The sequence below is a fragment of the Scyliorhinus canicula genome, chromosome 3, assembly GCF_902713615.1.
Source record: "Scyliorhinus canicula chromosome 3, sScyCan1.1, whole genome shotgun sequence".
NCBI lineage: Eukaryota > Metazoa > Chordata > Chondrichthyes > Carcharhiniformes > Scyliorhinidae > Scyliorhinus > Scyliorhinus canicula.
Window position 1 is genome coordinate 58681694 of NC_052148.1, and position 14259 is coordinate 58695952.

The window sequence follows — 14259 nt, forward strand, 5'->3', positions numbered from 1 at the left end:
AGTTATTCCTTATTAATCTATCAAGCATTTTGCTTTTGTCATTTCTGTTTTCAGTCCAGAGATTATCCTGTCCCGATCAGGGTCAACATCAATACCGCACTGTTTGGAACAAATAAATATTTCAAATCGGATCCCGTGCTTGCTCTAGTTTGATTAGTTACAAGTTTAAGCTGTCACATCAACAGGAAACCATTAATGGACTGGCGATTATGCAGGTTTGTTCTAAACTTGCCAACATTGCTATATTTTCATGCTCTAACAACTTTTATGAAGTGTAATTTTCCTATAGGCCACGTTAAAATGTGTTGTGGATTTCCCTTTGAGTGTTATCTTGATCAAAGTAAAGGATGGCACTGCAAAGAACTGACCACCACAATAACCCTTCGATCTATGTTCATCTACATTACAAATTAAATGAAAATTTTATACTTATTCCATTTCTACCAATGTTTCAAATTTAGAGAGTCATTTTGTGCACCAATGATTGCTAATAGCATTTATTTGTACAGATAACTTTGATGAGATTATTCATTAATGCAAATTTGTACTAATTAAGGAGATTGGTCATCTCTTATCATTTAAAATTTTGCCATCATAGATGGAAAAATCATTTATTTGATCACAAATTCCAACATAATGCATTAACCCACAGAATAAACTAATTTCATCCAAATCCCACTACACAAAATGTAAGATAATACTTGCATATTCACTCTTTTCACAAGGGATCCTTTGGGAGAAAAATAGTTTTAAAAAGCATAATTTGACAGTTCTTCTATGAAAAATGCTTCTTGTTGTACCATATGTGTATACACGTCTTATGTCAATAATTCATGTATTGTCTGGGAAATTATGCCCCAGGTGTGATACTAACAACCTCACACTGTTTGTGTCAAGAATGCATATTGGACAGATACATCCTGTGTGAGGTGCATGATTACAAACTTTATTAGATGTTTTACTTGAATTGAAAGTTCAGGAATCAACACTGGCTCACATTAGGAAGCACTTCTGTTCAGCAGCCTGTTTTATTTCACTAAATGTTGCCTGGGCTTTTTCTTTTATTTGATCTACATCCATAGTCTGGAGGTTATGAATTTGTCCAATGAAAGATTCTTTGCCATCTTCTTCCTCCTCGTCCTCGTTTACCATCTTCCTCAGCTCTTCTGGAAGACCAACGTCCTCTCTGGCCATTTGTATTTGATTCTCATCCTGTTCACTCTGTACAAGCAGAAGTCTGTCAGTATAATGAATACAATATGGCAAAATGATAACATGTATTTTTGAATCTCTGCATATAGCTTGCTCCTGATTTTCTCTTACTATTAAGAGAGAAGCTTAATCTGTAATGACTCCTTGAATTATGAGTTTTGAAAAAAACTTTAAAGTCCAAGGACACGCATTTAACTGAATAGTACTAAATATCATAATGTATAACTTAAGAAATGTGCAGAAATAACACTGTAATTTGATGGCAGAATTACAAAACCAAGAACCCATGCGGAGGAAAGAGCAGGAGAGGAAAGGGATACTGTAGGTGTGTTATTCTTGGCTTTTTGTTTAAGGACTGTTTGCATTGGACACATCTATCTGCTGGAAGCTGAAATAGAAAAGAATAGCATTTTTATCAAAAGATCACCAATGTAACTACCATTCTTCATTGTCTGCAAGAAAGGTGTTTGCAGATTATGATTGTAATAGCTGATCGGACAGTCCTGTTTTATAATTTGCACCTTTCTTATGTAACTTGAAAATGCTATATCAAAACCTCTGCCACAGTTAAAAGGTGAAAACAAGCAGGGATTAAAGGATTATCTCTTGATGAAAGACATATAGCAACTTTTTTGGGCAGGAAGAAAAAGTTGAATAGGTAATAACATCAGCTGGAAGTGACACATTGCTTTATTTAGACATGATTTATCATCCTTTGCTATTTGTCTGCAAATTAATTTAAAATAATGACCAACAATTTTTTCATAGTGATTGTGCCCCTAAATTTGATGTTACAGCAATGGCTAGACCTCGATCAACAGATGTAAATGCTCGTCCACGCCTTAAACAATTACAAATATAACGCAACATCTAACAAAGCGTTATTAGTTTTAACAGAGGGCAAGTCACAGACTTTTAATGCAAATATATGAATTTGAAATTAGGAACTTGATTCAAGGATATGTTTACCACTGTCTAAGTGCTGATGGGTCCTGGGAGCTGCCGACAAGAATCAATTGACAGCTCCCTTTCTCAATTAACCTGTCCAACTGATGTGACCATGCCATGCAATAGTGAGGAAGGATATTAGCTCCAACAATGCGGCATCAGTCTGGGTCGAACTGAGAAACACCAAGGGACAAAAAACGTTTGTGGCTGTTTTATATAGACCCCCAAGCTGAAGTGGTGATAGTGGGAATGGCATTAAACAGGAAATTAGAGTTGCATGCATTAAAGGAACATCTGTAATTTTGGGTGATTATAATTTGCATATAGATTGGGCAAATCAAATTAATCACAATATCGTAGACGAGGAATTCCTAGAGTGTACATGGGATGGTTTTCTGGACCAACACGTTGAGGAACCAACTAGAGAACAGGCCATCCTAGACTGGGTACTGTCTAATGAGGACGGAATCATTTGCAATCTAGTTGAGCGAGATCCCTTGGGGATGAACGACCATAATTTGATAGAATATTTCATCAAGATGGAGAGTGAAGTAATTGATTCTGAGACCAAGTTCCTGAATCTTAATAAAGGAAACTATAATGATATGAGGTGTGAGTTGACTATGGTCAATTGGGAAACATTACTTTAAGGGATGACTGTGGCTAGGTAATGGCAAACATTCAAAGAGTGCATGGGGAAAGTGCAACAGTTGTTTAGTCCTGTCTGGCACAAAAGTAAAACAGGAAAGGTGGCCAATCCATGGCTTACAAGGGAAATTAGAGAGAGTATTCGATCCAAGGAAGAAGCTTACAAATTGGCCAAGAAAAACAAGGGGTCTGAGGATTGGGAGCAGTCTAGAATTCAGCAAAGAAGGACCAAGAGATTGATTAAGAGAAAAATAGAGCACGGGCGTAAGCCTGCATGGAACATGAAAACTGACTGCAAACGTTTCTTTAGGTACGTGAAGAGAAAAAGATTGGTGAAGGCAAATGTAAGTCCCTTACAGTCAGAAACAGGGGAATTTATCACGGGCAACAATGAAATAGCTGAGCAACTAAATACATGCTTTGGCTCTGACTTCACAAATATGGACACTAATAATGTACCAGAAATGTTGGGGAACGCAAGGTTTAGTGAGAGGGAGGAACTGAAGGAGATCAATATTATTTGAGAAATGGTGTTGGGGAACTTGATTGGATTGAAGGCTGATAAATACACATCCCAAAGTGCTGAAGGAAGTGGCTCCAGAAATAGTGGATGCATCGGTGGTCAGCTTCCAGGATACCACAGACTCCAGAACAGTTCCTACAGATTGGCGGGTAGCTAATATAACTCCACTATTTAAAAAGGGAGGTAACAAGAAAACACAGAACTGAAGACCTGTAAGCCTGATGTCAGTGGTGGGGAAAATTCTAAAATGCATGATCAAAGATTTTATAGCAGAACCCTTAGAAAACAGTGACAGGATCAGACAGAGTGAGCATTGATTTATGAAGAGAACATTATGCTTGGCAAATCGACTGGATTCTTTCAAGGATGTAATCAGTAGAGATGTTGGGGGGAGTCAGTTGATGTGGTTTATTTGGACTTTCAGAGGACTTTTGACAAAGCCCTGCATAAGAGATTAGTGTGTAAAATTAAAGCACAAAGGATTAGAGGTAGTGTATTGAGATAGATAGAAAACTACTTGGCAGACAGGAAACAAAGTGTAGGATTAAATGGGTCTTTTTCAAATTGCCAGGCAGTGACTAGTGGGGTACTGCAATAATCGGTGCGGGGGCCCCAGCCATTCAAAATATATATTAATGATTTAGATGAAGGAACAAAATGTAGTATCTCCGAATTTGCAGATGACACAAAGTTGGGTGGGAGGGTGAGCTGTAAGGAGGATGCAGAGATCCTTTAGTGTGATTTGGACAAGCTGAGTGAGTGGACACATGAATGGCAGATGCAGTGTAATTTGGATAAATGCGAGGTTATCCACTTTGGTGGCAAAAATGAGAAGGCAGACTATTACCTGAAAGGCCATAAATTAGCAGAGGGGACTGTGCAACAAGACTTGGTGTCTTCGTACACCAGTCACTGAAGGTAAGCATGCAGGTGCAGCAGGCAGTAAAGAAGTCAAATATTATGTCGGCCTTCATCGGAGGAGGAAAGAAGCCTCTGATAGTTTCTCTGCTGTTTGGCCTTTCACACCTTTTGTTCTCTCTGGGGACTGCCATTAGCACTCTTTCCCCTTGGTTTGTGTGGCCATTAGCACTCTGTCCCCTTGGTTTCTGTGGCTGTGACTCATCTTTCATTTTCTCATGCCACAGTATAAATATTCCCCACTTTCTAATTCTTTTAGCTTTGACAAAGGGTCATCTGGACTCGCAACGTTAGCTCTTTTCTCTCCCTACAGATGCTGCCAGACCTGCTGAGAATTTCCAGAATTTTCTCTTTGGTTTCATTGGAGGAGGATTTGAGTACAGGACCAGGGATATCTTGCTGCGCTTATACGGGGCCTTGGTGAGGCCACACCTGGATATTGTGCGCAGTTTTGATCTCCTTATCTGAGAAAGGATGTTAGTGCTCTAGAGGGAATGCAGCGGAAAGTTTACCAGACTGCTTCCTGGGATGGCAGGACTGATTAATGAGGAGAGATTGAATCGTTTAGGATTGTATTTGCTGGAGTTCAGAAGAATGAGGGGGATCTCATAAGAAACCTATAAAATTCTAACAAGACTAGACAAGGTAGATGCAAGAAAGATGTTCCCGACGGTGGGGTATCCCCAACCAGGGGCACAGCCTGAGGATAGGTGGTACAGCATTTTGGAGAGAGTTGAGGAGAAATTTCTTCACCCAGTGAGTGGTAAGCCTGTAGAATTCATTACCACAGGAAGTAGTTGGGGCAAAAACATTGTGAGCATGAATCTCTGGAAATATTTCTTAGTGCGGCAGCAAGCAGGAATTGTCCTAAGCTTCTCAGCGCTCGGCCCAGTGAGGCCGACAACAAAATTCAATGTTAATTGGTCCACTTAACGTGGCCTCACAGGCTTACCGCCGCAAATGAAGGTTCACCAGCTTATTTGCCGGGACTGCGCTTGCCAGCCCCCTGCGAACAAGCTTGAGCAGCACTTAAGCTGCACTTGCTCAGTGTCAGCTTGCAATAATGGTGCCGAGGAGATCAGCCCCAAGATTCGGCGATGCTGACTTGGGGAAGTTCCTAGATGCAGTGGGGCCAGGAGGGAAATCCTGTTCCCCCAAGGGTCTTGGAGGGTGAGCCATAGGGCAGCCAGTGCTGTCTGGGATGAGGTGGCGGCAGCTGTGAGTCGGGGTGTGTGACCAGGAGGACTGGTCTCCACTGCTGAAAAAATGTCAATGACCTACACTGTGAGATGAATGCAACATTAATCCCTTTTAAGTTCTGGAAAGCTTTGAAGTGGTTTTCTCAGTCAATTTTATTGCTGTTTAAAATATAGAAGTGTATGCCGAGAAACCTAAAAGCATTGAACTGCATTATTTACATTCAATTTCATGTCCCATTGCTTTCTAAAAGTTTTCTGATTGACAAGTTGAGTCAGATTCAAAAGGGTCATTCATATTGTTTATTTATATAGCTCTGCAGGGATCCATTAACTCATGGAAGCAGATGTTTTCCTCACAGCAGTTTTTTTTTATGAGGCTGCCTCTTTGCTCTCAAGCACTTCCAAGAAAGAACAGGAGCAGCACCCACAGCTGTTCTGTAAATAATTCAGATAAATGACAAACGGGATCGGCAACCCTTACTGGAAGATGCCAGAACTCTGTAAGTATAACAAATGTCTAATTTCTAAGTCATATGAAAGCCTGTGTGTATGCCTAAAAGTGTAAAACGTTGAAGCCCAGCACAAGCCCTCCTGACCCCCCACCTCCCAGGAAGGACCCTCCTCGCCACTCTGGAAGCAATTGTTGGCAGGGTACCTGCGCCCATTCCACCCTTTGGACTACTAGATGCCAGCTTCGCACTGCCAAGGGGCCGGGACAGAAAAGGTGGAATTTCGTGGGACTGAAGGTGGGACGGGGACGGGGGGGGACGGGGGATGGGGGAGTTGCCGGGGGAATGAAAGGGGCTGAAGGGGGAACAGGATGATGGGGCAATGGGGATTAAACCATTAACTCAGAGGACTAGGGGGTGAGTAAAGGGTATAAGGGAGGAGACTGAAGGAGGGTCTTGGGTTGAACGGGGGAACTATGGGATGAGGCAGGGTAATGAGGAAGGGCTGAAGGGGGAGAATGGGGGAGGGCTGAAGTGGTGTACTCAGTGTAGGGAGCTGTCAGTGATCTGGGGGAGCTGCAGCAGCATTTTGAGATTGGGTGGCCATTAAACATGGTATCCTGGTCTCTCTGAGGTGCTAGACATATTAGAGAGATTAGGTGCCCCCCCTCACCATCACCCCCCCCCCCCCCCCCCTCCCCCAGTTCCAGCTGGGACCCTGGTATGCCATGGAATAGCACTGAAAACCTGTTTGAGGCAAAATAAATCAAATTGCCATTGCATCGCACGTCAGGGTCACTCCTCGCACCAGCCGGAACTACGCTGATTCTCCCAGTGGCGAGAGCACTTAGTTGTGGATTGGGAGAATTGTGCACGATAACTCTTTTACCCGAGCAATAAAAAATAATTTTGAAATAACTTTTAGCCATTCATGCTGGTTCTCTGGCGATTTCATATTATTTCACGAGAGAATCTCCGGATCAATTTTAGCTGGTTGTGCTTTTACTTCTCAAGATTTCAGAATGTGGCTTAGAGCTGAGAATATTTTACTTCAGGAGTTGTGTGATCTTCCAGTAAGGATTGGCGAACTCTCTTGTTTTTCCTGTGATTGGATTTTCTCAGTTTGAGAAGCTTTTCTGCCAGCATATATTTTTTCTCCTCTGTAGAATGCATTGGTCCAAGTCTCGTGTTGACCTTACTCCTGTGGCCTCTTCTGTCTCTTTGCCACATCGGTTTCAGTCAAGGACATTACCCAACTGGTTAATGTTCTTTGTGATAGATATTTCATTCTGTTGTGATTCCATCCATGTTACACTACCGATTCCATTATTATTTATATGATTCTGTATTTTTTAAAACAAAACAAACTTAAGACATTTTTTAAATTAAAAATTGCAGGTACCGGAGGTCTGAGATGAAAAATAAAACTTCAAACACACAGGTTAATTGGTATCAGTGGAGAGGTCCAACACATTTATACTTTGGACATGGACTTTATGCTACCATGGGGTGGCATGGTAGCATAGTGGTTAGCACGGTTGCTTCACAGCTCCAGGGTCCCAGGTTCGATTCCTGGCTTGGGTCAGTCTGTGCGGAATCTGCACATTCTCCCCAATTCTGCATAGGTTTCCTCTGGGTGCTCTGGTTTCCTCCCACAGTCCAAAGGTGTGCAGGTTAGGAGGATTGGCCATGCTAAATTGCCCTTAATGTCCAAAACAAAAGGTTGGGTGGGGTAACTGGGTTACGGGGATAGGGTGGAGGTATGGGCTTAAGTGGGGTACTCTTTCTAAGGGTTGGTGCAGACTCAATGGGCCGAATGGCCTCCTTCTGCACTGTAAATTCTATGAACTGGGAGATGTTACAGATAAACACCATTTAAAAAGGATGGTTTGTATTTTTTGTCCATCCTCACGTCTCGTCTTCTGCTCTCTTTTAATTACTATTCATCTATAGGACCTTCCAGTTTTGAGGAGAGAGCCACATGTAAAACATTCTGCCTGACCCTGCATGTTTCCAGCATTTTCTGTTTTTGTTTCAATTTTCTAACATCTGCAGTTTGCTTTTGTTGTTGTTGGAGTTAAAACCATCTGGTAACATCCACACGTTTTTAAAAAACAGTAATGTGCTTGAAGTCAGTAAAGGCAGCAACAGGAGCTGAAATATCTACATGAGAAGAGTCAAGCAAATAGTTTCCTATCTTGAGGCCTGGTGTTCCGGGATTCCAATTCTGCTAAATACAATAAACCTCTTATTCAAATCAACAGATATCTTGATACACTTCAATTTGGGTGCATGATAAAATTAAAGTTACAAGCGGTTTGCACCTCAATTATGTATATTTTTGAGCACTTATCACTTTGCTTAATTTTAGCTAAAAATCTTCTGTATTCAGCTTAACAATTATTAAGAGTCTTGGGGGAATTGTACACTTACCCTACACTTCCCCCATCACCAATCCTCTACCCCATGGGTGGTTTTCCCCCAGCTTTCCTGTCCCACGCCCAGTCTTAGAGTGGGTGGGTAAGGCGTCAGTCACCCTTGTATAAATTATATGAATTATATATAAATTATTAATAAACTAATATAAGTATGTTGGGGGGGGGGGGTGCTTTTCCAGCCATTCTTCCAATGGGATCTTCCGGTCCTGTTGACAGCAAACCCCCATTGTGGGTTTCCCGGCAGCAGGGGATGAGTTCAATGGGAAATCCCATTGACAGCACTGGGAGATTCCCCAACCGCAGGGTTACCTCCTGCTGCCAAGAAACACACCACAGGGGTGTGGAACATCCCTCCTATAGTTTACCTCATCAGTGATGTAAAATCATATGACAACAGAGTATGGAGACAAATAGTTCTTTGTAGAGCCTGGTGCTGAATCTATATTATGCATGGGCAGCGCGGTGGGGGGCACAGTGGTTAGCACAGCAACCTCACAGCTCCATGGTCCTGGGATCAATTCTGGCCTTGGGTGACTGCATGTGTGGAGTTTGCACTGCCTCCCCATGTCTGCGTGGGTTTTCTCCGGGTGCTCCGGTTTCCTACCACAGTTACGTAGATGTGCAGGTGAGGTGGATCGGCTTTGCTAAATTGCCCCTTAGTGTTCAACAATGTTAGGTGGGGTTACTGGGTTGCGCAGATGGGGTGGAGGTGTCGGTTTGAATAGGGTACTCTTTCCAAGGACCGGTGCAGACTCGATGACCTGAATGGCCTCCTTCTGCACTGTAAACGCTACAGTAACTATAGTAACATTGTTAGTATGATTTTCAATAAAAGGTAGACTTTACCAAAGCATTCTCTCCAGAATTATCTGGAAGTCCAGGCCCATGACTACCACATCTGATGCCTATAACAATGATAACAGATTGTACACCTCCATTAATTTCCTCTCAATTTCCTTTGCTCTGAACGTGGATTTTTCTCTTGTTTTTGTGAATCCTGACGGAGGAGACAGAATCTCACTACACCCCGAGAACAATCTCTCCCAAGCTCAAATGGATCAAATCATCTCAACTCAGATTTATGTTACATCTATGAGATTTATTTTGATATAGAATTAGATATTTCGAAGGAAAAATGCAGAGCTCTGGGGAAAGAGCAAGTTTTGCGACTAATTGATGGAACTTTCAAAGAGCCTGCACAGACACATTGGATCAAATGACTTCTATCTGCATTGTACAATTCTATGCCAGCAAATAATGTAACATCTCGGACAACTTTTATTGTCTGAAGTATACATTACTTCTGACTTAGCCAGTTGATTCTTAATCCACCTTCGACCCTTAACTTGTGAATTTAACTCATTAAGAGCCAACTTTAACTTAACAACAGCATTTCCAACATAGAGCACACTATAGGGGCAGCACGGTAGCATGGTGGTTAGCATAAATGCTTCACAGCTCCAGGGTCCCAGGTTCGATTCCCGGCTGGGTCACTGTCTGTGCGGAGTCGGCACGTCCTCCCCGTGTGTGCGTGGGTTTCCTCCGGGTGCTCCGGTTTCCTCCCACAGTCCAAAGATGTGCGGGTTAGGTGGATTGGCCATGCTATATTGCCCGTAGTGTCTTAATAGTAAGGTTAAGGGGGGGAGTTGTTGGGTTACGGGTATAGGGTGGATACATGGGTTTGAGTAGGATGATCATTGCTCGGCACAACATCGAGGGCCGAAGGGCCTGTTCTGTGCTGTACTGTTCTATGTTCTATGTTCTATGTTCTATAATGTTGCATAGGGTAGAAGTCATGAAATATGCCTTGAAGATATGTTGGAATAAAATGTGGTGAAAGCATTGTGTTACTTGAGTAACAATGCTATGGCTGCTCTGGGAATGTGTAAGCAGGGACTATCTAGGCTCCGTGTGCTAGCATTGATTTGGCAACATTACGCAGGACCGAGGAACAACACGAACATGACTATTTAGAAAGTCAAGCAATTGGCAAAATGCAATGCATTCACCCTTTGATGACCAAACCACACCACTGTATCTGGCAATGGGGCTTCACCCTTTGGATGTTATCTCACTTTGCAGTTGTATTAATGCACAGGTGAAACTGCTTTACGTCAGTCCAAACTACAATATAGTATAATTGGCCTATGGCATACTCTGGAATTATCGATCTCACAGCCATTTTTTTGATCTTAACACTTGAGAGGTTATATGGAAGCAAATAGATGTATTCCAAATCAAACAGAACATCACCTGGTTGTTCATAGGTGCTGGGAATTTCCTTTGGGTTTCTCCTGCTGCAGGTGACCAGCAAAAAAACCATTTAGTCATTTAAATAGAGTTTCTTGTGATCTTCCAACAAATGAAGATACCTAAGGAAATTCATATGGATGAGATTTTTCTTATATGATTTGTAAGATTGACTAGTGCTACATCCTTCCCTGCAAAATAGGGACAGTAATATATCTACATATACTACAATATGTATAACATGCTTAACACCATTCTATCATTATCATCCCATCACTTTTAACAACAAATATCTATAAAATGTATTTTGTAACCTTTGGAAGCCTGTATTTTTCTCTTAAATGAACCCTGAGAGTTGCTCTCTCTGCTTTCTTCTGTGCAAACATGCCATCTCGTTCCATCCTGAAAACAGAAAGAAGTAGTTTCAATAGCAGAACAAAAAAAAGATCTCAATGGTAACCTGACTGAATCTGGGAAGAGCTGACCATCATTGTAAGTTGCTTGTTTGCTCGGTTGTACAACATTGTAGCATTGAAATTGTTTTCTAAAGCTGAACAGTAGCCATTATTACTTTCATATTGGGGTCATTAATTGTTGCACATGTTAGAGTCATAGAATCATAGGATGCGATCATGCAGAAAATCTCTAAGTTCACTTGTGGTGGGATTTTCAGGGAGTTTCCCATTGGCTCTGCCAGCGAATTCTCCTCCACTATTCAATGACACTTAGTCATTTGGTTGGATTCTCTGTCAATGGGATCCTCCATTTTGTCGGCAGCGCACTCACGCCCACGGATTTCCCGACGGCGTGGGGGGGGGGTGCTCACAATGGGGAATCCAATTGACCGGCTGCCAGGACGGAGATTCTGCTGCGGGCGCATCGCACCAGAAAACAAGTGGGGTGGGATGGAGGTTCCCACCTATTTGGGCCCTGTGGAGTTTCTCAATGGTTTAGCCCACACGTAGGGCACGATTCTCTTGAAAAATTTGTCAAGGTGGTAGCGAGCAGGAATTGCCATGGACTTACCAGTGCTCGGCCCAGCGAGGCCGGCAACGCTATTCAATGTTAATTGGTGCATGTAATGAACCCTCATGGGCTTGTCGCTGCAAATTAAGGCTTGCCAGCTGATTCACCGGGACCCCGCTCATCAGGAGCCCCGCGAACAAGGTTGAGCAGCTCTTAAGCTGGACTTGCTCAGCCAACCCCAGCCAGCTCGCAACAATGGTGCTGAGGAGACCAGACCCAAGATTCAGGGACGCTGACCTGGGGAGGCCCCCTGACACAGTGGAGGCCAGAAAGGATGTCTTGTTCCCCCAAGGGTCCCGGAAGGTGTGCTGCTTGAGATGAGGTGGTGGCGGCTGTGAGCACAGGGCGTTCGACCAGGAGGACTGGCCTCCAGTTCCGAAAAGGTCAACTACCTACACCGAGCAGCACGAGTGAATAGACACCAATGCACCCCCATCCCCCGCAAGGGAGCATCTAACCCCCAACTCTCCATGTGGCCCCCAACCCTCGTCCGTCCATCCCCCTCCCTCTTTAGCACCCCCAAAACCCCCCCTTCACACACATCCTTCCCACCCTGTGACATAACAATGTCTCCTCTGTGTCGCCGCAGAGGTGAGCAACCACTGGGCTACACCCAGAGGACCTGTCAAACATGAGTTGAATTGCCTTACTGACTGAACCATCCCTCCCTCTGACCACATCTCCATTCTCACGCAGTGCCGGCTCATCCCGGGCGGCATACTATCCTGCCTCCCAGGAGACCAACCCGGAGGAGAGTTCTGAGGATGCCACCATTATAGTCGAGCCACAGCTGTCATCCCCACCCTTCACAAGCACAGATACACACACCTCTGTGGGACATGTTAGTGGGCAGGCATCATGCACCACACTGCTGATGATGCACATCAGGTGGAGGCAGGAACCCCCAGGCAACACAGCAGTCGGAGAGAATAGGGACCAACCTGGGCTTTCAGAGGGGGATTTCAGCATCACTCCAGCAGATCTGTAGCCACTGGGTGGAGTCCCAGAGGCTATGGGCACAGGAGATGTCGCCGGGAATGTGTGCTACCGGTGGCGAAGCAATGGAGAACCTAGTGTACAACATCAGCGCCATTCGTGAAGATGTCCAATGCGTTGCATAGTCAGTGTCGGCCATGGTTGAGGGTCTCAACAGAATGTCTGCCTTCTGGAGCATGTCATCCAGTATCAGGCCAGCATTCATGAGGTTCTGCGGGACCTGTCCCACTCTCAGATGGGCATGGCCGAGGCGTTGCAGACCTTGTCCCAGCCACAGGTGGGCATTGAAGAGGTGCTGTAGAGCATGTCCCAGTCACTGACTGAGGGCGTCAACACGATAGTGCAGACACGGGGAACCGCCAGGGCTGGTAGAGCCAGAAGCTGCAGGAGCAGCCAGGGCTCGAAGCAGCTGCCCCTCCATCCCAAGGTCTGAGGCGTTCAAGTCAGGCATCCCTGACATATACAAGAAATCCAGGTACGACCTCCGCAAAGCCAACCGAGATGCCAAGAGAGAATATCAGACCAAGCATAGTCACAGACTAGCGTGACAGATTCTCGGCAGTTACGGCAAGGCCTAAACAAAACAACGGGCTACAAAATGAAGCCGAGAAGTATCTCCAGCAGCAGCGCACCCCTCCCCGATGAACTCAATGCATTCTATGCTCGGTTTGAGCAGAAAACAAACTATCCGCTGTTGAGTGCTCCAGCAGCCCATAACACACCCTTACCCACCATCACAGCTTCCGAAGTCAGATCGGGCTAGGAAGGTGACCAGTCTGGACGGGATCCTTGGTCGTGCACTCAGAGCCTGCGCGGACCAGCTGGCAGATGTGTTTGCAGACATCTTTAACCTGTCCCTCTTCCGCTCCGTGGTCCCCACCTGCTTCAAGAAGACCACCATCATACCAGTGCCAAAGAAGAACCAGGCAATGTGCCTCAATGACTACCATCCAGTGGCCCTGGCTTCAGTCATCATGAAGTGCTTTGAGAGGTTGGTCATGAAGCGCATCACCTCTATACTCCTAGAAAGCCTTGATCCACTGCAATTCACATACCGCTGCAACCGGTCCACAGTAGACGCCATCTCCTTGGTCCTAAAGCCTCTCGATAATAAGGACTCCTACATCAGACTCCTATTTATTGACTACAGATCCGCCTTCAGCACCATAATCACAGCCAAGCTCATATCAAAGCTCTAAAACATAGGACTTGGCAGCTCACTCTGCAAATGGATCATCGATTTTCTGACCCACAGACGACAATCAGTAAGAATAAACAACAACACCTCCTCCACAATAGTCCTCAATACCGGGGCCCCGCACGGCTGCGTACTTAGCCCCCTACTATACTCCCTGTACACACACGACTGCGTGACAAAATTTGGTTCCAACACCATAGAACATAGAACAGTACAGCACAGAACAGGCCCTTCGGCCCTCAATGTTGTGCCGAGCCATGATCACCCTACTCAAATCCACGTATCCACCCTATACCCGTAACCCAACAACCCTCCCCCCTTAACCTTACATTTATTAGGACACTACGGGCAATTTAGCATGGCCAATCTACCTCACCCGCACATCTTTGGACTGTGGGAGGAAACCGGAGCACCCGGAGGAAACCCACGCACACAGGGGGAGGACGTGCAGACT

The 14259-nt window shown here is 44.5% G+C and overlaps 1 protein-coding gene across 3 annotated transcripts in view; it reads right to left on the reverse strand.

The window, feature by feature from the left end:
* Positions 1-571: 571 nt before the first annotated feature.
* Positions 572-14259, reverse strand: part of cplx4a (complexin 4a) — a 117772-nt gene continuing 104084 nt past the window's right edge. For all 3 annotated transcript variants that reach the window (XM_038790605.1, XM_038790604.1, XM_038790603.1), the window contains 2 exons: positions 10900-10987; positions 572-1221 (listed from right to left, as the gene is read on the reverse strand). In XM_038790605.1, the coding sequence (XP_038646533.1) occupies positions 994-1221; positions 10900-10987 (316 nt within the window). In that variant the 3' untranslated portion in view covers positions 572-993. The remainder of the gene's footprint in view (positions 1222-10899; positions 10988-14259) is intronic.